The sequence below is a fragment of the Blennius ocellaris genome (assembly GCF_963422515.1).
Source record: "Blennius ocellaris genome assembly, chromosome: 6".
In the NCBI taxonomy this organism is placed as follows: domain Eukaryota; kingdom Metazoa; phylum Chordata; class Actinopteri; order Blenniiformes; family Blenniidae; genus Blennius; species Blennius ocellaris.
Genome location: NC_137655.1, coordinates 8,560,342 through 8,586,818, shown reverse-complemented (window position 1 = coordinate 8,586,818; position 26,477 = coordinate 8,560,342). Strand labels below are relative to the sequence as shown.

At 40.4% G+C, this 26,477-nt stretch overlaps 3 protein-coding genes across 5 annotated transcripts in view; all 3 read right to left on the bottom strand.

Annotated features, from left to right (window-relative positions):
• Positions 1 to 681, bottom strand: part of ube2f (ubiquitin-conjugating enzyme E2F (putative)) — a 41,737-nt gene extending 41,056 nt beyond the window's left edge. For all 3 annotated transcript variants that reach the window (XR_013936662.1, XM_080498354.1, XM_080498355.1), the window contains exon 1: positions 475 to 681. The gene's annotated coding sequence lies outside the window, so the exon portion shown is untranslated. The remainder of the gene's footprint in view (positions 1 to 474) is intronic.
• A 14,428-nt stretch (positions 682 to 15,109) lies between these two features.
• LOC308131415 (putative methyltransferase) lies at positions 15,110 to 18,692 on the bottom strand (the record flags this gene model as incomplete). The annotated part of the gene is made up of 6 exons (XM_080498143.1): positions 15,110 to 15,206; positions 15,309 to 15,446; positions 15,549 to 15,652; positions 17,752 to 17,968; positions 18,338 to 18,498; positions 18,582 to 18,692. 6 exons carry the CDS (start codon positions 18,690 to 18,692, stop codon positions 15,110 to 15,112), a joined length of 828 nt encoding a protein of 275 aa, XP_080354269.1.
• A 993-nt stretch (positions 18,693 to 19,685) lies between these two features.
• On the bottom strand, positions 19,686 to 22,895 carry LOC308131536 (putative methyltransferase; the record flags this gene model as incomplete). The annotated part of the gene is made up of 6 exons (XM_080498296.1): positions 19,686 to 19,912; positions 19,989 to 20,126; positions 20,336 to 20,436; positions 21,351 to 21,567; positions 22,542 to 22,702; positions 22,785 to 22,895. The coding sequence occupies 6 exons, from the start codon at positions 22,893 to 22,895 to the stop codon at positions 19,822 to 19,824; spliced, it is 819 nt and encodes a 272-aa protein (XP_080354422.1). The 3' UTR covers positions 19,686 to 19,821.
• Between the last annotated feature and the right edge of the window lie 3,582 nt (positions 22,896 to 26,477).

The following is a 26,477-nucleotide window of genomic DNA, read 5'->3' as shown; positions in this document are numbered from 1 at the left end:
AAACACTTTGTAAACCTCTTCCCGAGGACCTCGGGGGTCTGGATGTTTCCTTTTCTGCAAGAAAATCTGAGATGTATTTGTATAAACCTTATTTACATCACGTTACATCAGGTAATCAACCACATCAAGCCAGCACAAGCGACACAAATCCTTGTTAAGTTATATTAACACACACACAAAGCAACAGAGAGGCTAAAATGACAAAACGTCCTGCAAAACTGATTCAAAATCGCCGCAGCAACTTTTGGAAGTCACCGCCTGGACCCGGTGCCGCTAACACTGCTAATCACGGCTAGCTGGACGCCTCGTCTCGGGCTACAGACACTCTCAGTCCAGAGGCTATCCACACAGAAAACATCTCTCCTTACAATCCTGGCTGGTTGCTGGCAGAGTGTGTGATCCTGGGAGCGTGTGATCCAGCTAGAGGCTATGTGTATGTGTGTGTGTGTGTGCCGTGTGAGCGCCGCTTGTTACCTGCTGTCTCAGAGCTAGCAATCCCTGCTACACCATCATCAGCTGCCGCCTCCTCTGTTACAAGGCGCCGTGTGAACGTCCGGACAACGGCTGGAGTGACGTCCGGCTCTCGGTGCCCGCAGAAACCGCGTGTTGCAGGCTCCGAGACGGATAAAAGTTGTTTTGGGGAATCAGCTGTCAGAACTTCACTCCGGCGTTGTCGGCGGCGGAAAAGCCGAGAATGACGGTCCTTATTGTTGTCCGGGTAGACACGGCAGCAGATAAACAGTTCCGCTTAATATTACGTGCTGTAAATACGTTAAATACGTACAGACATACATTTCCACTTAATAAAACACAGACAAAATAAATCCTACATAATTTTCCTTTATACAAAGTTTTTGATTAAATCCAATTTGAGAGGATGTCATGCAGGGGATAGACTTTCAGTGACATTTAATATGAAATATTTTATACAGCATGCTAACCTAATAATGAGAAGATAAATGCAGTCTTTTGTACTCAACAGGAAATTGTAGTACATTTACAATATTCTTTCATCCATCTCATACTTTTTTTTTTTAATCCTGTGCAGGTTCACAGAACTGAGGGCGATGGCAGGGCACCCAGCTATCCATTCCACCACAGGACAATCACACATTCACACCAAGGGGAAATTTAGAATCACCAATTAACCTCACATGCATATTTTTAGACCTTTGGAGGAAATTAGAGTACCAGTACTGTACCGAGAAGATACCTACGCAGAAGCCACGAGAACATGCACACTCCACACATATAGAACATTTGAACCCTTGACTTTCTTGTAACGTAAGCTCGTAAAATAAGCAGTGTGAGACAAACTGGCATCAAGTCAGGCTGAAGAGAAAGATGAATCAGTCCAAAATCAATTTAAAACAACAGTGTGCCAAGAAGGTTTCATAGAATATGGCTTTATTAAAGCAATGCACAAAATTAGAACAGAATGCATCTTCTGCAGTGTACAGCTGGTGAAGTGCACGCAAGCAGAAGCAGCACAAGTCCACTAAACAGCCCGTGGTGGTGTGTAAATCCAAAGATTGTACAGGGTGTGGTGGGGTGGGGTCATTTAACTTAACAATGGTTAAGATTTGGATCCCTTTGGCAACCCTTTATCCTTTCATTTCCATTGCCAAAAAAAGGAGCATAAATAATACATAATATATTAATATAAATAATACAAGTTTGTGTTTGGCAGTATCTTCTGTATGTCTGAGTCACTTTTCTGAAACCAACCCAATTTACTCCAAAAAAATTATGAAAAACATTCACCCTGCCCTTCTTTATGAACTCCAAAATATACTGGGAACATAACTATGAAGAAAAACATGCTTTTGACTGACCCGTCTGGTCAGATGAAGACTTTAAAATGGATGAGCCCATTAATCTTGGAGCAAGTGACTATTTTCCATTTTATCTACATCTGTTTAGACAAGTGGTGGCCATCAGGCTTTTTGGAAAGCTCATGCACTATTAGAAATTGCCCCTTTGACAACGATGTCCTTGTGCACTCATGAATCATGACACATACTCCGGTACACTTTTGTTATTCAGCAGATGTCAACTGGAGACAAAATGTACATTTGTGTTTATTTATTACCTTAGTGGTAAAAAGCAGGGATTATATTACCATGTACAATGAAATATTACGAATCAGTGAGTAATGAAAAAGAAAAGTAACAAATAATGAACTACATCTATCCATCTTCTTTACTGCTTTATCCAATTGGGTTCTGTAACTGATTCCATCTATGTGACTGATAGCAGGGTACATCCTGCACATGTCACCATTATCGGGCAAACACAGAGAGACAGTCACATCCCATTTCAGGTCACCAATTAACCTTAAATGCATGGTTGCGTGGGCCAAAATAAATGTTAATACAGGCTTAATACATGAACATACAAACTCTGCAAAGAAAGGCCCCCAGATCTTTACTTGAACTGGGGATCATTCACTGTAAAGCATGAAGAATCTACTTCTGCAAATCAACAATTAAAAGTTTCTACCTTCTCCTTCAATGACCTGCGGAGAATTTCCAGTGCTTAAAATATGAATGCATAAACTTTGAAATTAAATATTACTGTCACTTCTGGATGTTTTAGCTCAAACACAGGTTTTTCCAGGTTTTTCTAGAAACATTAATGTTATGATTATTTCCACCATATTCGACTTCGGCGTTGTGACGACAGCCACAGAAATCATCCAAATAGTGTACATGCAGAACACCTTTAGGGTAGAATTTGAATATATAACCCATAATTACTCTAGGAAATGGATTCAGAGGGCAGGTTCGAATGCTTTGGCTTCTGTACTTCATTTTTCATCATTCCATTTGCCCAACAGTCAGCCGATGGGTCATTGCGTTCAACAGAATCACAAAACTTAATTCAGTTTGAATCTATAAGCTGAAGGAGATCAACCTGACAGGACAGTGACAAACTAAGAAAATGTGGAATAAAAGTATGTTTCTGTGTGTGTGTGTGTGTTTGAGCTGCAATACTGGCCAGGCTTAAGAGGATGCATTCTGACACACAGCAGAATCTGCTCAACAAACACGATGGTCTCTGCCACAGTGCATCCTGTTACACCAGTCCTGCTGCTTTATGAAGACAACCACATGGCAACGGCCTTTTCCTGACACATAAGACTGATAAGACCAGAACAGCCACCCCATCACTCTCCCCACGGCTGCCCTCAGAGGGACATCTCTAATAAGCTTAGATCAGAGATTAAGAAGAGTGATGGGCTCAATCCCACGGCTTCAATTCAGTTATTTCACTAGTTTGGGGCTCCGCAACCTTTATGACCAAAAGAGCAGTTGTTTGCGATCTGAAATTGGGAAAAAAAATGCCCCTTTGATTTCTCTTGTTTTAGCAATTTTATGCATCCTTGCTTATTTGATCCCCTTTTGATATTTATATATCTAATATATTCTTTGGATGCATTTAGTCAGACCATTTTTGAAAACAGTGAAAACAAAAACGATTCTGAAAGTTTCAGAGCGCATCTACAGAGAAGAGCCATGTAAGACACCTGCATGAGTTATTGAAAAAGATGTGATATGGAGAAGGAACATGTGTTATTATAGTTTCTCTCAAGTGGAATATATCATAAAATTGTGCATTATTTTTGTGTGCTACACATGAGCCGAGCGCTGTATGATCATTGTATTCAGAGGAAGTTATTCAAAGGAAGATGGTGTATAATCTGGATTGAAGCAGTTCTGAATAGAAATTGATTCCTGAAGCAATAACAAAAAAGCTGTAATCAAACAACTGAAATACATGACTAACATATACTCCAGAGAATATATTTTATGTAATTAAACAAACATTATTTAGTTTGATGTTGCATTAGAGGTATTCTGGATACAGCAATATTAGCTTGGTTACTTATAGATTGAAATAAGCCATGTTGCTCTCAGGATGACTGCGTTAATTCAGAATTACTGAGAATGATCCACCTCCAATAAACAGAAGTCCAATTTAATAGTAACACTTTCAGATAAAAAAATTAAATAAAGATAAAACTCAACTCTGTGATCGCTGCAGGTCTACAACTATTTTTATCAACAACAAAAATAATCAAGTCCACTAAAGAAAGACTTGTTAAGACAATATTTACAACATCTATGCTGAGAGCCAATGAAAAACACAACTTTTTGAAAATGGCTCCCAAGGTGGAACTTTTTGAAAATGCTCAAACACTGTGGAAATTGGTCAAAACAACACTTTGTAGTGGAGACGCTGCTACTGCACACACGCACCAGGCCCGTATTAAATAGTTCTTCTACACATGCATGAGTAGATAGACAATAATCAAAAATAACATCATCATGTAAACATGGCCGAAACTAACTGTTACTGTAAGTCTGTAACCAGTGAGTACTACATCACTATCAAAAGTAGTAGCATGATCATGACATGTTTTATTATATTATTTATATTATAATGAAATATCATTTTTACTTTATGTATTTCATTTTTTATTTTTTTTATGTATTTCCTTTATTAACTAGTCTTTCACTACTAGTTACGATAAGTGTATTTCGAAGTCACTTCTGCTGGTCAGTTCAGATCAGACCGTACTGCAGTTGCACTGACAGTGGACCCGCTGGCTCTGCTCTTAATCATGCAGAAACAAAATTCTCCTCTACCCAGGGCTTTGCTCTCCTTGCTGGACCAGATGACCCTGATGTGAGCTTGATGTCAACTCAGTTTAAAGGAAAAACTTTCTCACAAGAAGATGACTCATGTTCAAGTCGTACACTCCTCTTGATGAGTAAAATATTCAAACACAACAAGGAGTGCCACAGGTCTGTTTTAAAGCATAGTTAGATGAATGATTCTCAACCTTTACTCAACATTATGGACCTCAGAAGAAAATGTGAATTATGTTGTCATGTTGGGATGTTTTATCATCATGTGCACTTATACAGAACTGAATGGCAATACTTTAATGCGGTCCTCAGGCATGAAGAACACGGATGTGTAATCTGCAGTGTTTGCAAAGGAACAAGTTCATATCTGCCCGAAGCTTTTAGCACCAGCAGACCTCCAAATTGAGTCATAAGAGGAATGTCAGCTTATTTTTCACATTTGTCGTTCAAAAGTAGCTACTTATATATTGAGTTCACGACTTTCTAAGATGCAAAAGAGGATTCAAACTTCTCTTGTCTATATGCATCTTTATACTGCTGCTTCCGCTGGAATATTTGCCTTCTTGTTTGTCAGGACAAATTTTATCCAATGCTTATAATTAGTTCTAATCACACTGAGGTGAAGACACTTGTAGTGACAGTCATGTGTCAGTGTCATAGTGGCCCCACATAAAAACTACATCGTTTTCAGTGTTTCTGCCATTTCCATGTTTCATGTTGCTGTGTAAACACAAAACTTTTCTGAAAACAAAAACGCAAAAATTCTGAATTTTCAATTGAAAACGCTGTTTCTCACACACACACACACACACACACACACACACACACACACACACACACACACACACACACACACACACACACACACACACACACACACACACACACACAAGCTATTTTACTTGTTAAGGTCTGTTTGAATTTGAAGGGAAAATCTTGTGACTGACGCAAATGAGCATGTAAATTCGCCTTCCCTCTGATTTGTGTATTTAAATATATATGAGCATAGTAAAGTTTTGTTTTGTGATCTTAGACTGGCACTTTGGGTTGTCCAGTATTATTTATGGCCTTTCATATATTTTTACAAGTACTCCCCATTTGCAATGGTAAGATTTATGATCGTGTATCTCATAGTGCTGTTGTGTGCGAGTCTCACATGAATCTTTGTCAGACAGCCCACAGCAGTGAAGACACTGCATGCACTGAAAATATGTCAAAAACAAATCGATAAAGATAAATCAGTCAGTGGAGAGCACCTGCTGAGTTTTGTCGGCAGCTTTACTGAACAGATCGGATTTCACAGGGTGGACAGTTACAGATCCCCTCAATAATCTCTCACACAATAGAGTGGTGTTTGGAGGAGATCTGACTGGAACTTAGGGGGTTCAGTCTGACGCAACAACACAGAGAATAAGACCCTGATCAGCCAGATGGTGCCTCGCCTCTCTTTTCCGTTCATGAAAAGTCAAATGTTCATGGGCCACATGTGGAAAGTTGTCCCACTCTTTGCAGCCCCTCATCTAAACTATATATATAAAAAAGTTACTGGTTTTACAGGTGATGGAGTAAGGAGGTCATTCAACCACATTAAAAAAAAAAAATATTGATTAGAATTACTCTGTTATTACAGTATTACTGAATGCATTGTAAGGGCAGTAAACACAAAATAAATTCAATAAATACATACTCAGCTACCAAACAGTGATGTAGTGAGAGTTCACATTTTCTGTATGCATATTTTTTTTCCAGGTGGGAGAAGGGGGAGGTGTCCAGTGTCCGGTCCAAAATCAGATGGTTGAGGTTGGTAATCTGAAAATTAATTGGTGAATCTAAAATTGCTTGTAGGTTTGAATGTCAATGTCTATTTTTGTGCACAAAAACACACATTGACATTCAAACCACAGGCAATTCCCAGTACGTGTTGTGAATTGTCACCTGTCCAGGTTACACCCTGCTTATCCAGAGACCCGTTGGAAGTTTCCACCCCAACATGACATTATCAAGATTTGATGAGGTGAGCATGACCTTTGACCCCATCGATGGGAAAAACACAGGAAAGGCCCTACTAGAAGTCTGTGTGTATAAAAATTAGTGTAAATGTGATATTTGACCAGGTTGACAGAGTCTCATTGATGCATAAAATCACACACACATCAAATACCGGGTGTTTATTTCAGAAAATACAATGAGGAAAATATGCTTATTGATTCCAAATACAAAAAGCCACATAATTTAATGTCTGAAAGCATCAGTTGAAAAAGTGGAATCTGCGTTTCTGCTCTAGTGCTGCTCAGTGACGATAATATCAACATGCACGCAGATCTCTCAGACATAGCCCAGCCATGACCTCAAGTCATGAAAGCAGCAATCAGATGCACTGATGGTGCAGTGATCCACTTTCATGGCTGGCCTTATATAACATCAGGACTCAAACGCACAACCTCTGACCGCAGAGAAAGAACGCCACCACAGCCAAGCAAAGTGTTTTTCACCCAGTTCAGTGTACCACATGACACTTTGTTATGAAAGCACGGACATGCAGACAAGTACGTTGAACATTATGTCCTTTGATATCTTAAAAAAAAAAAAAAAAAAAAACTGTGATAGGTTTCCAGAAACCTTGTATTAGTTGAAAATTCCTCACTATTCAAAGCAATTGGATGGACTCCATTCAATATTCGAAGTGACCGAATTTCTTTCCCTTCCATGTGGCACAGCTTAGACGTGTAATATGAGATTTTTCACATTTTCTCATGGGAAAAACCTGACAGGAAGAGCCTCTGGCAATTTAAAGCTATCTGGAGTCAGTGCACACTTTTCTGTTGGTGGCAAATCATCAGATAGAGACTATCTAATCTGTTTGCAGCCCAGTGCGCCAACAGGCACACCTTGATTATAATCTACTGCCTCCCTCTAGTGGATATGGTCACAACCTCTCCAAATACTAGGTCGAATTTCATACTGCATGAAGAATCATAATATTGAGCTGCATATATTAATTAATTACTTGACTGTATTAACCATAAATACAGTGTTTAGTGGAAATACCCTTTGACAATAATCCTCCCGCCTGTGAGAGAAAAAAAACACACCTGCTGCAGGAGCATCTTCATGAAGCTCACTGCTGATATCCATTCCACAAAAACCACCGGTGTGGTGGTTTTTGTGTTTCCTGGACATTTTCAACAATAAACAATTTTTTATGGAATTCTGTGAGTCTGCATTTGGGTCCACCTGCAACACCACCTGACAGAACGAGCCGAACAATCATGGATCCAGCGGACATGACCAGAACCACTTCACATCACTGCTTCAAAGATCCCTGTGACCTGCCCCTGCTTCCCGGTGTCACGGCTGGGAGCCGGTGCGTGGAGCTAGAACCCAGAAGCAGACCTCAAAGCAGAGAATCGTTTGCAAACGTCAAAGTTTTTTTGTGCAGGGAGGGAAAGGGGAGCTGGAACGGGGACGGAACCCGGGGAATCTCTGGGGGGCCTCTTGGAACCGGGACGGGACCCGGGGAATCTCTGGGGGGCCTCTTGGAACCGGGACGGGACCCGGGGAATCTCTGGGGGGCCTCTTGGAACCGGGACGGGACCCGGGGGGACTTCTAGGAACCGGGACGGAACCCGGGGGGACTTCTTGGAACCGGGACGGAACTCGGGGGGACTTCTCTGGATCTCTGGCGTCGGAACAGGAACGGGAACGGGAACGGGAACGGGAACGGGAACCTCCCCGGGGAGGACAACACCGACTCACCTGCGGCAGCAGCCAACAGGAGACTAACCACACGGACTGAAGACCAAGACAATCCTCTGGCACCGGACCCACCTCACTGCAGGGCTTAAGAATGCAAGGCAATCAATCAGCTGATTGCCTGCAGGAGTGTCAGAGAGGATCTGGTGCTGGAGCGAGGTGTGTGACTCCTAACACCCGGTGGCCTTTTTCCGTGTGGCCAGGTCCCACCCAGCCTGTTCTTGTGTGGCCAGGACCAATCCAGAGGGCCCGCCTCGCCGCTAGAGGCCCAGGATGATGACAGCTGCCTATTAGCTTCTCTGGGGGTCAAAGACAATTGGCCCAGGCAGGGTCCTTGGCATTCTTGAGAGCAGTCAAGATCCCCAAGAGGATTTGATGGCAGGCTCGACTGTCGCCAGAGCTGACTGGTCGATGTCTCCGGCTGGCCTTTCCCCGGTCCTCATGAGCAGTCGTTTCCTTATTTTCTTGTCTTCCTCCAGTCTCTAGGTTCCTGTGTCCACTCCCAGTCATGTGTTGCCACCCAGTCTCTAGGTTCCTGTGTTTCCCTATTCCCAGTCCCATCAGTTCTAATCCTGCCAGGTCTCCGTGCTGCCCCTGTGTGTATCACCTCATGTTTCCAACTAACCAGTGACCTTCTCCCTCTGAGTTAACCCATCGTTAAGTTCCACCTGTGTCCACCCCTTCCCCCTTGTGTGTATCAGTTCATTCTGTTAACCCATCTCATCCACCCGGCTCCCCTGTTTCCCATTTGGTTTTTGGACTTTCAAGTTATGGGATTTTGTTTGATGGTAGTTATTCTTCGGCAGGCCTAAGGTTCCATGTGTCTTGGTAAAGTTCTTTGCTCAAGTTTTCTGTCTCTTCCGTTTAGTTCGGAAGGGCTTTCGTGGGATATCATCTTCTCTTTCCTGTTCATGCACTTTTAAAATGGCGTTTGCCTCCTCTTCATTGTTGTGGTTTTCTCAAAAGTAAAATAGGGATTATTGTAAATGTTGGTGGAAGTAACTACATTATGTATATTAATTTTCATAGGACTTATCAATTCATGAGTTCGGTGTCATCAACTGTTCCTACGAGCTTGATCTGTATTGGTGTGCTTACGCTTTCTCCTTTTTGGTTGAGGGGTGTTGTCTGAATCTACTCAGCTTTAATTTAAAAAAGACATCAAATGGTTAGTTTGGTAGAAACTTAAGCTTTTTGTTGGAAAGGTGAAATACGAATCCAATAAATACCTGCTATCTTTTCGTTTTCTGAAATTATATGAAGACCTTCTGAAGGTTTCCTGGACTGAGAGTTTCTCTTCACTGCTCTGCTCATTGGAGTATTCTTCACAGTCAAGACTGGAGTGGTCAATGGTGTTATGCATGGAACGTGACGGACAACCTTCTGCCAAATTCCAGGTGTCACAGACCCTCATGTACTCAGCTGACGATTCCAAACTGGATAAAACCCAAACACTGAGTTGAATAACTTATTCTATCATATATCCATCTGATGATGCAGCAAACATCTGAGTGCACACTTACTAGTTGGAGTGGTGATATGGGTGAAGGTGGCTCAGTGTGAAAAATGGATGGTTCAGCATTTCTTGAGGTGTGATCCGCTGATCAGGATCCATGTGGAGCATCTTGGTCACCAGGTCAACAAAGACTTGCTGGTCTAACTCCAGAGCTTTGAGATCATCTTCTGATATGTCAGGAGAAGCCTTGATGGTACAAAAATCCCCACAAAAAATTCAGTATGAACATAAAATCATTTCTTAAATACTGATGTTTTCACAAAGATATTTCTCACCGCCAAAAGATTGTTCAGGCTTTGCATTTGCTTCAGGAACCTGCGTTCAATTGCACGTGTAAACTGAAGAGTGGAAATATTAGTTTTTCTCAAGGTGCAGCAGACAAAAGAAGAAAGGCTCAACACAGATCAAACACCGTTAAAAGAGACATTAAATTTCACCTTGAGAGACCAGATGTGGGGCCGCTGTCTCGTCGTTCTTTCATGAAAGAACGAGTCGGTATAGTGCCCGGCGCTCATCACATGGTTTGGCGGTAACCCAGTGGTTTTCAAGATGCACTGAAACTGTGGGTACAACACATTGGATTAAAAATGACCATTTTTGCTGTACACATTAGGCACAAGCATTGATTTGAGGATTATATTTAGTCTTTAGTGCTCAATGAAACCAATTTCAAATGTTACAATGCTGGAAATCAGAGGCCATACATCGTAGAAGAAATCACCTCTAACGATATCTCATCACTGATTTCCTGTTTGTTCGTTTTTATCGCCCAATATGTCAAACTTACCATTTCCTTTATGTCCTTGCCTGGGAACAGTGATCTGCCTATCAGCATTTCTGCTGCAATGCAACCTAAAGACCACGTGTCTATGCTATGGCTAAAGGGAGCTCCAAGCAGCATCTCTGGGGCTCTAAAAGAGACACAAACAACATTAGGATTGCCAGCTTGTACTGTTGATACAGCTGTCTCAGATGTGCAGAATAGGTTTTAGTTATATACATGAACTGAACAGTGCCGCGAATGACACCCTGTAATTCTTCAGGGTTTATTAATGCCATGCCAAAGTCAATCAATTTAACTTTGAGTGGCTGACGTTCGTTTTCCACCATCATTATATTTTCCGGCTTTACGTCGGCGTGGACAATACCACAGGACTCCAGGAAGGAAAGAGCCGTAACCACCTGAAACAAAGGACAGAACAATATTAGCAATCACCAGTATATTAAATTTAAAAAAACCAAACAAAAAAAAAACCATTAATAATAATAATAATAATAATAATAATAATAATAATAATAATAATGATAAAAAAAGTAATAATAAAGGATATTACCTGGTACAGAATCGGTCGAATTTCTTTTAGGCTGAGTGTATATTCCTCCAAGTAGTCATACAGACTGCTGTCGAGCTTTTCAAACTCTAAACAGTAAGCCTCACCCCACTTGAAAATGTTGTGGCATGTCAAGATGGAGAAATTCTCTGAGCCTACGTTTTTCAAAAAATCGAGGATCGTCACCTAAAATCAAATGACATTGTATCAAATCAGATGTTGTGTTTTTACATTGTCGGAATGGAATATGGGAGATATTTTGAGCATTCGGCAAATGCGTCGTTTAGGTGTCCTCTCCAGAAGACATCCTCAGGGAAGTCAAAATGAAAGTTCTTTGAACGTCATTCCAGGAAAGTGCATGGATCTCTTGTCTGAACATCCATAACAGACATGCGGATGATGTGACGCAATGAAAAAAATTTAATTGTAGGAATCATTGTTATCTCGGGCACACTTTTAGTCTAGTCCAGGGTTTAGCAACGTGTGGCTCCAGAGAGAGACAGAGTTACAATTTATTTTTTTTCATTGTAGCACGTCATCCAGATGTCTTGTCTGGATGTTCATATGACATTCAGATAAAACATCCAATGAATGTCCAGGAAAGTTGTACAAACAGCTTTTTCTGGAGGCATAGAGATGACACCTTCAAGACATGTTTTGGACCACTCTGCTCGGTGGCTTACCTCCTCTTCTGCAAACTTGAGGGATTCCTCATCACAAATATACTTTAAAGCTACTATCTCATTAGTGGGCTTCTTGTGACACTGAAGGACAGCTCCAGAGGCACCTCTGCCTAGCACTCCCTGCACTTCGTATTCTGCGAAGGGGGCAGAGATGGTCTGGTTGATCAGTTTCTCAAAGTCCATGATAGTGTAAATGATTAGTTTGCTTGTTTGTTTAACCCTTGTTAAATTGTTTGGTGGAGTTTCACTTCCACTTTCTGCTGGTTTTAGCTATCTACTGAGTTTGTTGTTATTCTAACAAGCTCTTGCAACTGTTGCCAGCTTTCATCTTTTGCAGCTGTTGCTCGCTTTCATCTTTTGCAACCATTGCTGCCTTTGATCTTTTGCAACCATTGCGAGCTTTAACTTTCGTTGAACTCAAGTGAAGAAGAAGGGAAACAGTCATCAGTGACGGAAAAGCTCCTGATAAGAGAGGGAAGCAGTCATCAGGGATAATGAGAGTGATGACCCTAACCATAACACCTCTGTTTTGGTTGGGTTTACTTTTACAGTGGACTTTTAGAAGTGGATCCAACTGCTTGGACAATCTCATGCAATTATAACAGCTACTCATTTGGGGGCACCAATGCCCAAAACCAGAAACAAACACTGACCAGAGAGGAAGAAAACAAAAGAGAAAGAGGGCTTATTGATTTTTCTGTCAGAAAGCAGAAAATCCCGCTTCTTTTGCAGATGGTGCTCGTGCAGCCAATGAGCTTGTGGCCAATGGGTAGTTACAAACAACCACAATAGTGTTCAGACTATGTAACAGTGAGCTCCTTCCTTGCTACTTCTGCCTCACCACTCCTCATCTGCTCGAGAGACATTTTTCTTTTTTTTAGGGACCTCGCCAATGGCTGGGCCCTAGGCCCAGCCAACGGCAGGTCACTTTTGTAATTCGTCGTCGCCGAATGAGTGCGGGGCCTTACTGGCGAAGTTCTTATGGTTTTTCGAATGTTTATTATTATTCTTTCTTCATTTTTTACGCTTTCACTCATATTTGACCCCCTAAACACGCTCAAAAACTGACCAAATTTGGCAAGCTCGTGAAAAATCGCATAGAGCCGGTGACCATGTCAAAAAATTCCAGGCCTGGCCTGGCCTTTCGTAAACCGTCGACAAAGGCCGGGCCTCCTAGACCTGGCACTTCACCAGATCAATCTCATGTATCACACTGACCTCCATAGGAGGCCTGGCCAAAGGCCCTCAAATTCATGTCGGTAGATGTTTTTGAAAAACCTTTATTGTTCCATAAGTGCTGTGTCATTCACACTAGAATTGAAGTAAGACCAGATTCTGGCTCGGGGGCACCTGGGGAGTACCCAACAGACATTTTCAGGTGGGTTGGCTAGCTTGCGGCCTTGCATACCCGTTGGCATGCTGTCAAACATTGTCCAATTGAGCTGGAATTTGGTAGGTGGCCTAATGGGGGTGCTGCGGTCCCAAATCACTAGCTTATTAGCTGGTTTTGACGCCGTTTTTTCAAAATAAAAGTCATAAAAAAATGTTTTGTTTTTTTTTTACTTAAAAAATGATAATTAACCGGTCGAGAGGATCGTGCCCACCCCGACGGGCAGTTTTTCGCGAGGTCCAGTCCAATGCTGCTTGCAGCTTTGATTTCTTTTTGCATCTGCTTGTTTGGATTTGCACATCACGTATTCTCACTCCATTTGTTATAATTACTGATAACATATCAATTAAAAGAGATGCATTTGAATAATAACTGTACAAGTGAAATGTCAATCTACTGTGATAAATTCAGTCTATCAATTAGCCTTTGAAGTACATAAAAATACTTCACAGCAATGTCCGAGTAATTTTCTTTATATATATATATATATAGTTTCATAACAGATATATTTGAGTCATGTCAGAGTTTTAATTTAGTAGTTTTAATAAGAATTTTATTTTTAGTTAGAGTTGGAGTTTATTTTTTGTCAGTACAAGTATTTCTTCTTCAGTCTGAGCACAGTGGAGTAATGGTTAGCACTGCCCACTCATATGAAGAATGTGGGGCCCACTTTATTATTTATGTGCAAAGTTAGCATGTTCTCCTTTGTGTGTGTGTGTGTGTGTGTGTGTGTGTGTGTGTACTCTCTGACTCTGTCTCAAAGTACAGAGATGTACTCCTCAGGTTAGATGACTTCGCTAACTCACTTTTTGGTGTATATATGATTTAACCACCTTCTCTTTTATTCTCAAATAATTTTCATTAATAATAAACACTGGCAGATGTCATTGATTACCAGATTGACTGACCAGATTTAGACTTAAAAAACAACATCTAAACTGCGTCAGGTGTTTCATTGGTAATTTGTAATACTGGTTTCTCAAATTGAAGAATCTTGGTAAATCTGCAAAGATGTATCTTTAAAAGTGTGTTTACAATGGATAAATTATGTCTTATTAATTCAAAGTCTGAAGTCTGCCTCCATTGGAATACCAAAACATCCAAACAGACCACATACAGAGAATATCCATCTTCTGTGAAGGGCCGCTTCCTCGCAGCAGATGTCCTTTAAACTTTTTATAACATCTGTGCAGGTCTCTGATGGAGCAGATTGTAACTGCAATTATGTCAGGAGCACGTTCAGCCCACTACAAAGTGTGAAGTATTGTCATATTATTCTCAAAAGCAGTCCGCTATGGATATTGTTCATATCAGTTGGTACAATATTTGACATACTAGGGGCAGGTAATTAATTATTTTGCCGGGAATGGAAAATCTAACATTACTGTGGAAGACCAACCCATAAGATTTTCTCCTTTCTTATTCCCATTTATTTCTTATTTCAAAAGCTGTATGCTACAATATTTTGATAAACTGTTTTTGCTCGGTATTGGTTGAATTTTTCTGTTTCTTGCACATTTTCACTGACAACTGATTGAAATTGGAATCATCCAATGCTGTGAATGGTACAATCATGACCTATTTACACATACATGTAATTTTCAGGTCAGTCAGTGACAGCTATGCGGCCCATGTGCCTGGTGATGCCCTAGTAGTCTACTCCAAGTCCTAACTTTTTAGCAGGATATATTTACACATCTGACAAATTCCTGTACAGTCGCATGTGTCCTCAACAAGTTTTATTATTCTTGTGTATACATGTAATGGGGAGCGCTGAAGAGTCAGGTTTCCTGACGTTTGCAGGCCAGAAGGTAGAAGTACTTGACAGCAACCACCACCTCAGTCTCAGCAGAGGTCACATCCATCACAGACATCAGCCTGAAGAGAAACGTAAACAAGAGGCATGTAGAAACAACACTTAGACATTTATCTGCACAAACATACAGCATGATAAGGCTTACATTAACACAAAGCTTATACCGTTTACAAATGTCCTGTGAGAGTCCAACAGCTTTCTGTGGGTCTTCTCTGAGCAGAGCCTGATAACTGGAGAAAGACTCCACCAAGCCCATGAAGCTAGACAGAGGCATGGTCCTTCTGTCCCACACACACTCCTGCCTGTTGGACAAACACATGACGATGACTTTTAACGTGCGGTGGGATTGTAAGGTTAAGAACAATGTAGCATCAGTGACCAAGTAGAAACACACTATTGCTCACCATTGCTTATCAGGGTAGTTAATCGATTGGAACGCCTCCCGGTACAAGTTAATGGAGCTCTGCCCAAGGTGGGGGCTGCGGTATGGTTGCAGAGCAGCATAAAACTGATTCAAAACATAACATGTCAGCAAATTAGCAATTTCCATTAGTTAATGATGAAAACATAATGTTGATATGTCACAATATGTAAAACATCTTAACTTTGTGCGCATGAAGTAGCTCACATCAGGACCCACAACATCATCTGGAGCAGCTCAGCTGTTCCAGCTGTGCCATTTATTAAATGTATGTTTTACCAAAAGTCTCCACTAGATGGTAATGCAGTTTGAATAATCTGGACTGAAAATCCCCTCCTACTGTTGTGTTAATGTGTCTGGTGGGTGTGCTGTGTTGTCTGCCAAACAGGGATGTGTTTATTTGTATTAATCCTCACCAAATTACTTTTGCATGTTTCAACTAAGACCAGCAGGACTAATTCTGAATGGCTTGGTAAAACATTTTTCTCTACTTTTCAGCTTCTATTCCAAAATATAAAGGAAAGCTACTGATATTAGATACGATTTGTCATTCAGTGTAATGTTCAGAGATATTACTTATTCTCAAAAGCTATTGTCACTTGAAGCATGTTGGAGAAGATTTATGTAGATCAGATAACGATGGAGGCACAAAAGGAGACATTCAATATAATAAGACCAGTTTCTGCCGTTTGGATCAAACCCTGCACTTTAAACTTGGATACCAATGTTTGTGAGGACAAAAGCTAATATTGACTTGTTGTCATTTATGTACATTTTATGCCCTGCCTCATTATACCAACTGCTTGTTCATTTTATTACCATGCTGGTTGTTGATTCTAGTTCTGACTCCTGTGGAGTCCTGTTTGACACATCTCTCAGAAAGCTTTGTTGATGCAAGTCGTTGATAATAATTTTAGTTACACTATTCAAATTCGTTGGTATTTCTGCAAATAACAGCAAGAAGTTACTGGGGAGAGTAATTAGTAGGTTGCTTTTAATTTCCTCCCTTAATGAGGCCTGCCTAATATATGCACATAGATGTTTTATGTGTCGTATATGTCGTATTTCTGTGATGCCGGCATTAATATTACAGTATAGCTTCTTGATACTTCTCTGAAACCGATCTGTTAATAACACGTTACTGCCAAAAGTGGTTCATGCATCACTGCTCACAGCAGTGTATATTTGTGAGTTATCATCAGGATCCGCAGAAGCAAAGTCAACCCTCATTTAATTAAATCAGTGACAGTGTCAGTGCAAGATAATGTCCACTAAATGAAGCAGGGGGTACTCTGGCACCAGTACTGTGAACGCTTCTGTTGAGGAAACAATGCAAATGATCTACTAAAGCTCTAACTGTAAAATTCTTTTGCAAATCTTATATCTTGATATGTTATTTTAACACACATTTAGTGCATTTGTCCTTATTATGAATATGGAATAATGTCACCCAGAACGCTAATTGATTCATGTAATACATGCATTTTGATTTTCTTATTGCTGTAAATGCTTGATAATTGTTTATTTTTGCACGTTTGAAAATGTGGTCACATCAGAGATGCTTTTGCTGCTGAGTCATTTGCCTCACAGCGACTTTAGCTTGTGAATTTTATTTTAAGTTATTTTCTTTGTCAAGCTTCAATTTTGTCGCAGTCATGTTCCATAATGCAAAATCTCAGCTCTAACCTGTCGGCTACCACGCCATATTTTTTCCTTTTCCAAATTCAGACTCTCCAATAAGTTAAATAATTTACCCCACCAACAGAGCAAATCCCTTCATGGTGTCTGCAATGAACATGCTACTGATACCATTTCCAGCAAATCAATCTCATGAAAACAGGGTGTAAAGGATGCAAAAACAGAATTTCTATTGTGATGTCAAGATGCGTATGATGTCATACGTACTTCTAAATCAACCGCATGACATGTGCGTAGTGAAAGCACAATCTATATAACAGTATGGCGATTAATGTGATTTATGCAGAATCTTGGTAAATCAGGCAAAAAAATTTTGTTTTCTAAAAGTTCTGTGTCATTTTAGCACAAAGATGTGTTGATCGATGGGATTTTGGATTAGTATCCCTTTATGTAGAGTGAGGATTGTGTGAAACTAATTGTATTTATACTGTCATTTTTTCAAATCTGTGTGTTTCTAATAACTTCCCTGAGTTATTGGTGATGGATACCTCTTTGCAGATTTGGTTTAGAGTGTCTGAGCAGCAGTCAGGATAGCTGAGCTCCATGTCGATGGTGTAGTTGAGCAAAGCCAAGCAGCCACGGGGCTTCAGCACCCTGTGGGCTTCCTGGAGAAACCGTGGCCTGTCAAACCAGTGGAAGGCCGATATGGCCGTCAACAGGTCCACTGAGCCGTCGGCGAGCGGCAGCTCCTCGGCCACACACTGCCTGGATATGGGATGGGAGGGTAAGCAGGTTTTAAACCTCTGACATTCAGCAGGACGGCTTCCTCACTTCGGCAGGAATACTGCAGCTTGCTTCAGAAATCACAGAACAGAAGCAGGAACAATGTGAGCCTTGTTCTGGGTAAGTCGGTCATGCTGTGAGGCCTGGATCAGCTTACTAGAGCTGAACAAATGATGGGAAATTAACTGATGGGAGTTTTTCACATGTCAGTGTGCTTACTATCAGATCTGCTTATTCTTTTTTGATTATAATGCATACAATCTAGGATATTCAAAGGCACAATGCATTCACTCTTATGTACATCCTCATAGTTTCTAGACATGCATTCACATATAGTTGTCTGAAGCTTACTTGTATGTGATGTTCGGCTGTGCAGCATGCTGCAAGGCCACTTCTATCTGTGCTGGACTCACGTCCGTACCCACCACAGAAGCAAAGTGTTTAGCCAGAAGAAGTGTTCCCTGTCCCGATCCACATCCCACATCCACAGCCAGCTCAAAGGGAGGAGCACTCTGTAAAAGTATTTGTTTTAGACATATTGACTCGATTCACAATAGGCGATCTGCGAAAGCTTCTTCTTTCTTACTGCATGTACCTGCTTCTCCAGAAAGTCAAAGACTTGTTGCATGAGTTGATCTGACGGTGAGATCCTGTACCTCCAGTAGGACGCGGCGTGCTCCTTTCCCTCAAAAAGACGATGAGCCATAGTGAGCTGAGACCTTTCGGTTCAGCTGATCCAGGAAGAGTTGAGTTCAAAAGAAAGAGCAGAGGCTGATTGTTGACAAGATGATCTAAAGTCCACACTAAAAACACTTCTTTTGCCCAATATTCCCTCTCTCTCTCACAAACAAAAGGGGAACCGTGGGGGGGGGGGGGGGGGGGGGGTGGTACTTGACAGCGGGGCGAACCCACCAGCTCAGTCATACGTGATGGGTTTCACAATTAGTTTAAAGGGAAAGAGCATTTCAGACAACTTATAAGCATTTTCTCTGCACTGGCTACTTTCAATGAAAAAAAAACAAACCCTAAATTTCAAGTCAACCTTAATGATCTGTGACTAAAGGTCATCTTCTGGGTCATGTGATGGTATGTGTTTCAGTCAGGCTGAATCGAGGGACTGAAGATGATGTGTGTGGGTCGTCAGCAGTGTACCCATTTGTTCCGTTTGTTTTGACAACAAAATGGTTTTAAGGCTTCTTCTGATCAGAAGCAGTGGAGTGCAGTGTAATTTTTTATTTTTTTTTACTTTTTGCGGTTCCTAAATACCATATACAAGAGGAATCCATATATAATAATTGTGTTTATTAATTTGCAACAACAACTTATAGACTACGTTGTTGCGTCTAAATTTGAAGGGCAATATTTATGTTTGTCAGAGTATGTTCATGGTCATGTAAAAACACACCAATGAGATCTTTGGTGGCCTCAAGTGGTCCGGTGGAATAGTTTAAAAAAAATATATAAAATGCTTGTCACTCCACATTTGTCAAATTTTTGCAAAAACTGGAAACGTACACCATTTCAACACAGAACAACACAACACAAGCAATTTATTTATCTATTTATTATTCAATTGAACAATGTAAATGGTTTCTGAAAAAGTTCCTATAAACATTCATCCAAAACGTTTGCAACATGACAGCAGTCACCAATTTTAGCACATTATCGAATTCCACTTCTACAATAAAGTGATGTGATTTCTCCTTGTCCATCCAAACCATGTAAAATGATCAGCTGTGCTATAGAAAATTGTTCTTGGAGCTTAAATCAAAATCATCTCCGTACACACTTAATGATAGAATGAAAAGGTTCGAAGAATGCGTCCATCAAAAGTATCAGCGTGGTTTGGAAGCCAGCACGCAGTAGTATTCTGTTTCATACTCTAGTTCAGTCTCAGGAGACGTGACTCCCATCTCCTCCAGAAACCTGCATGAAGATGAAGAAAGAGTTTGAGTGTGCGTGCGTGCGTGCGTGCGTGTGTGTGTGTGTGTGTGTGTTCAACCTTTTCTGTGTGTTGAGCAGCAGATCTTCAGCCCTCCCTCGATCTTTTGCCTTGTAAGCTTGAAACATGGACCATGATTCAATGAAGCCCACCAGATTCTTCACAGAGATGCAACACTTTGTCTTAAAACTGTCAATCCTGTTGAATTTGTACAAAATATTGATAAGAATTACTGCATAAAATAGCACTGCATGGTATCTGAACTGGTTATTAACTGTTCAAATGAGACCTTATTTGCAGCTTTGTCTTGTGTACATGTATTTTGGTGGCTCATGGCGAAATATGATATTGTGTTGAGCTACTCCAGTGGTAGTTTTATGTTAAGATGGTGCTTGTGTCATAATTACCTCTCTTTGTCTGGAAAGGGGATGGCAGAGTACAGCTCCTCCAGTTTGCCATCAGCCACCGCTACCTGTTGGCTTGTGTGAGGTAACAGCACCTGTTTCACCTGGAAGTAAATTCATAAAGATATGTTGGACTGTTTTTCTGCTCAGTTTGTCCCGCATGCAAACATATATCCAAAATTATTTGAAAATAAATGATTGAATGACATTTAAACAAGAACTACATGTGTGAGTGGAAGGTCATGCAATAAAAATATGAAACAATATAATATATACCATAACACAACACAATGTTATGTAATGGAATATGTATGCTTCATTTGATGTGCCATGTGATTTGTTATATCATAACCGATAATATCATAGTTTGATGCAATTCCTTCTAACCTGAAACTTTATGATACGATACATAATAATGAGACACAAAATATTGGAATGTTGTAGTGAAAACACAAGATGTTACGTTACAATAGAAACCACTAACAGCCAAAACAAGACTCGATTCAATCCAATATGACGAAACCCAAAACAATCCGCCACAAAATTGTATCACATAGAGATATGATACATTGTGACACAAAGTAATGCTTGAAAATATGGCCGTCTTGCAATAAAAATCAGTAACTCACAACTTGATACATGACAACATGAGGCATTGTGATAGAATGTAATGATACATCAAAATGCAAAAGAATGTGCTACAAAATGATACAATGCCTTGCAACACAAAATGTTATGATACGTTGTCAATACCATAACTTCCATACAAAACAATTTGTTACAACCCCAAATAATTAATTTCATTACAACACGTGATGTGTTGCAACACAAAATGCTTATTTTTTACCCCCCCAACTACTCAGTTCTCAATGTTTGCAAATACAATGCCTGTTGTCATGGTAACCGTATTAAAACATGTGGCTGTTGTTGCAAAAAAATATCATTTTAAGCCCTGATAAAACTGACAAACTCTATTCTAGCTCGGTTCTAAGCCTGCAGTCATGCTGTCTCCACCTACCTCCTTATAGATTTGATAGAGTCTTTCTTCGCAGTCCTTGTAGCGGTATCTGGTCTTAGAATCACTGAAGCCCAGCAGAGCCAAACATCCCCCGGGTTTCAAAACCCGGCTCGCCTCGGCGAGGAACCTGGACCGATCGAACCAGTGAGCGGCTGTCGCTGCTGTCAGCAGGTCCACAGAGTCTTCAGGAAAAGGAAGCTCCTCTGCAGTCCCCTCTCTGCACATGGAGCAGACGCATCACGCTTTTAACACCAGGAACTTCTGTCTTTGAGCACAAAGCTATCGGTGTGGCAGGAAGCTTTCTGTTCACCCTGGCAAGTATTTTTTTTACTGGCTGTAAACTACTTTGTTTAACTCGCTTTTTAACTGAAGATAGCCGCCACTGCCGAGTCTTCTGCATAGCTGCTGTTTGACACACCATATCTTATTTAGCCTATTCAATAATCTAATAAATTTTTTTTTTTCAAAGAAAGCACGTTATTTGAAAGAAATATTAACATCTGCTAATATACAGAATATAGATCATCTTCTTCCATCGACCTGATTTCAACTGAAACAATTGAAGGAATTAATTATAAGTTTGACCTGAATAATGTTGGAAGCTGCATCACATTTATTTATCTCTTTATTAGTGCCCTAAGATGCTCTAATTGGTGCTATTGACATGAAATCCGAAGTAAAATTATGTCTCTATACACAAACCGCACAAAACACTGAAACCCTGTAGTTTCTATATTGGGCCACTAGTGGGTTCTGTTGGTTGCTTTTGTAATAAAACCACAATCTCATTTATAGAGCAGAAGAATATGCCCTGGGAGTCATGCTACTCTGGAGGCCGCCACAGTTGTTAATCATTTACTCATGCATGTAGAGAAAAACGATTTACTACGGCCGTGTTGCACATGCACAGTAGGAGCGCTTCAGAAAAGTTGCGTTTTCTGCTATTTACATGAAGACGGAGTCAGAACATTTTTGAAAAGTTGCAGTTTTAGACAGCCAAAAAGCGACAAAAGTTTTCTGTTTTCACTTGAAAGCATCATTTAAACGCGGCCTAAGTGATTGTGACCAACCACGTTAAAGCTAGTTGAGACTGCTGAGATACAAAACAAGGTGTTTAATATGTAAATCCTTCTCTGTGAACATTCCACAGAGAATCGACAAGTAACCATAGCTGCTGACTTGTCAGTATACCTGTATGTGACGTTGGGGTATCCCGGCACAGCTCTGGCCTCTTCCAGCTGACACTCGCTGATGTCGATGCCCACCACCTCTCTGAAGTGCGGTGCGAGGAGACGAGAGTTTTGCCCTGTTCCACATCCCAGATCTACCGCCAGCACATGAGGCTGCCCCTTCTGCAGAAATTGACAGGTGCATTCATGTATCATGTAGCTCTCCTCATTGAAATCATTTCATTTATATTCATCCATGACATACCCTTTTATCCAAGTACTGAATAATAATGTCCTTAAGCTCGTCTGGAGGTGTGAAGCGGTACTTGTGGTAGACAGACGCATGGTCCTTGCCATCGAACAGCCGGTATGCCATGGAGGCGTTATCCAACGTTTCTTTTTCTGTTGAAGCTTCTGTGATCTCAGCTGCACAATGTTCGTCTTTGTTCCAGTCCGTTGCCTTTGTTTATTGCTGGCTACCTCTATATATCTCCTTTACTATCTTTCATCTTACCCAAGCAGTCTCCTCTAAAGCTGCTCCACTTTTGCCCTTTGTACTTAATCCTAAACTGTCTTTCTCGCTGGATACCATGCAGGGTGTAAGAAAACCTTTTCACTATGCAATCATTTACAGAACACGGGGAACTTGCAGATGTTTACACTGAACAAGAGTGAAACATAGGAAGAATGGAGGTTCTTACTGGTCGACGCTGCTTCTGCTGGAGTCAAAAGTGGATAACAGCGCATGTGTTACGGGTCCTAGGGTGAGGGACTGTAGACAAATATATTGTCACCCTGTAATAGGTGGGATAATGATGAGAGATGGAAAAAGAGGTTCAAGACATGTCACTCCAAACAATTTGTTTTTATTTAAGACTCAAACCATATGTAATAAACGTTATCATTCACATTTCAGTTTGTTATAAAGTCTCTTATTCTCTTTCCTCATTAACAATCATTCATCGTCTCTTTTCAGGTTTCACTCATTATTGTGCTTCAATTGACATGTGTCAAACAACATTGCTTATACCAAAGAAGCCCCGTTTCTCACAGTATAACAACTGCTTATAATTTTCAGCATCAACAATGAATTGTGCATGATCCCTAACTCATGCTGTCTGCCATTTTCACAGGCCACTGAAATGTATCAATACATAAATCACACATGTCGAATAAATCAAAATACACTAGAACTAATTAACTTCTTTTTTCCACTCGTAATAATTAAAAAACTCCAATTAACACTCAAGAACACTCACACAAGATATATGATGCCTCATATAAACACAGTCCTGATATAAATACAATATACTGACCTGTAATAGGTGGGATAACGATGAGAGATGAAAGAGGTTCAACACACCTTTTTCACACTTCCGCAACTAAAACCGGATGTGGAAATAACCAGCATCCGGTGGCTATCGGTTTAGCGTTGGACAGTGACACTCATGGTTGCTCTTGTGCTGCAAGCAAACAACCTTACCTCTCTTACCACGTTTTTCCTACGGACCCGGACCAACGGAGGCAGTGGATCCAAGCCAGAGAAGACTGCCGTCAACTGACCCCGCACTCAAATTTAACTGCGCTTTTATTAGCGCTTTTACGGTAAAACACAAGACAGCGTACAACCTGTTGGAAATCCTTCATAATTAAAGCCCTGAAAGCAACTACAGACAGACAGTCTGTTTACAATTTGTTATGAAACACAAGTGTTCATAGGTTTACACCCAATTTCATTTCAGTGCAAAACTAGACATACTCCTTTGTTACTACAAGAAATATGAAAGAATATTACTGTAGAAATTTGGAGTAAAGTACTGTTAAACTTGGATTTGTTGATCGAAAATTATGGTCTCTCGCCTGTTTTCAAATTGCAATAAAACAGAGTCCTTCATAGGTTTACATCTAATTTCACTTCAGTGCAATACTAGACATACTCCTGCATTACTACAAGTAATATCAAAGAATATTACTGTAGGAATTTGGAGTAAAGTACTCTTAAACTTACTTGAATCTGTTGGTCAAAAAAAATGGTCTCGCCTGTTTTCAAAATGCAATAAAACAGAATCCTTCATAGGTTTACATCTAATTTCACTTCAGTGCAATACTAGACATACTCCTTTACTAGTGCAAGTAATATCAAAGAATATTACTGTAGGAATTTGGAGAAAAGAGGAGACGTGGGGCGTGCGCTCCCTAAACCAGCCCCCCCTCCCCCTTGCAATCCCAGGGACACAAAGGTTCCCCCCAAACCTCACTCTTCCCTCAGGTACAAGTACATTGCAAATCATCTTGACAAACATACAATAAACTTAAAATCCTTTATAACATTTTGAAATGTATGTTTGAGATGTTTTGATTTGAGTTGCAGTGACAGCAGTGGCAATCGTTTAAAGGCAGACACATTTAATTCGTTTGCACCAAATTTTCAAAGAGAAATGGACATGAATGTTTTCGCGGGCTTCATTCAAATTCACGGCTGAACTTGATGGTACAACATTTGCATCAATGAAAATAATTTTCTTACTTGTCATACAGCATAAACCTAAGAAATCCTCACTACAATCTGTAAATATGCAATTCTCCGTTCACTCAATCATTGCGTGGTTCATTGGTGTTTATTCATTGACCACTTTGTTTTGGTGTGGTTACCCGGGATGGCCCTCCAGGGTAGTGAAATATATTTAATTGCTCATGAGGGATGATTAAGATAATGACCTGTTGACCACAACAGTAGCATGCTGTCCCATGGGCTCTCATTAGGTCTGACATCATTAAAGTTGTATCAAAGGACTTGCGTTAAAGGCATGTTTAGATAGGCTCTCAAGTGTGCTTTTCCTCTCATTTAAACTTTTCTCAGGTCAGTTAAAAAAAAAAAAAGCTATCTACCCAAAAGAATTAGATTTTTATGCTGCCTCTTGCTCTGCTCTCCTAATGTAAAATCAGATTATGACTTAAAAGAAAAAAAAGGAGTTGTTGGGACAATTCATGCTGCCGTCTACTGGGTCAATGGAAAACCACGCTAACGTCTTTATTTTATTCGAACCATGTTTATGAACATCGGCTAATGCTGCTACCGGACCTTTGTCTTTGTTTTGCCTTCTGTATGCCTTCTTTGTATCAGCTAATCGTGTTATAATAGTGGCGATGTATCATGAGGAAGCTCTACATGATGAGCACATGTATATTTTTTTTATCAAGTGTCCTGCTATTAAGTCTCTTTATGGGTCTGATGTTTTTTTCCTAATAGATTTCTACAAGATCTTCTGTCTGATGACTTTGCGGCCGGTCTGTTTCTCTAAGAGCTACATCATTTACACCTACGCATCCTATGACCTCATCATCTTAGGCAGGAAGGCCCATCATCAGAACTTTGTAGTGATCCATCCCCTACGGACCTGCGTCTTCTGCAAGAGAATTTCATCGGCGTTTAAAAGAAAGTCATTCAGAGCTGCCTGCCATACATCACCTTAACTACAGCATCACTGTGTTCTGCAACGTCTCTGTCAGCCAGATCAATCTGGAGGAGCTTAATCCATTTTCTCTCCATATTCTCTTGTCGGAGTTTGTTGTTCACCTGTCAAGGACGAAATAAAATCATCAGTGTATATGTATCTGTCTGTATGTCTGTTAGGAAGATTACCTCAAAACCTCTGCACAGATTTTGTCAAAGGTTTCACCACAGATAGATATTAGGCCATGGAAGATTAAATTTTGTAGGTGCTCTGGAATTTTTTTTTTCCCTGAGTCGAGGTCAACCTTTGGCAACGATCTACGATTGCTCTCCTCAACTCACTGGTGTGGGGTTTATAGTTACCATAAATGAGAAAAGTTGTGTTTCAATGTTTAACAGCTGCATAACAAGCGAAAACCGAATTCCTATAAGGCAAACATCTTTTAGGATCCTCATGTCAGTATGTGTGTCATAAAACATATGATGAGAGAATGTTTGTCAAAA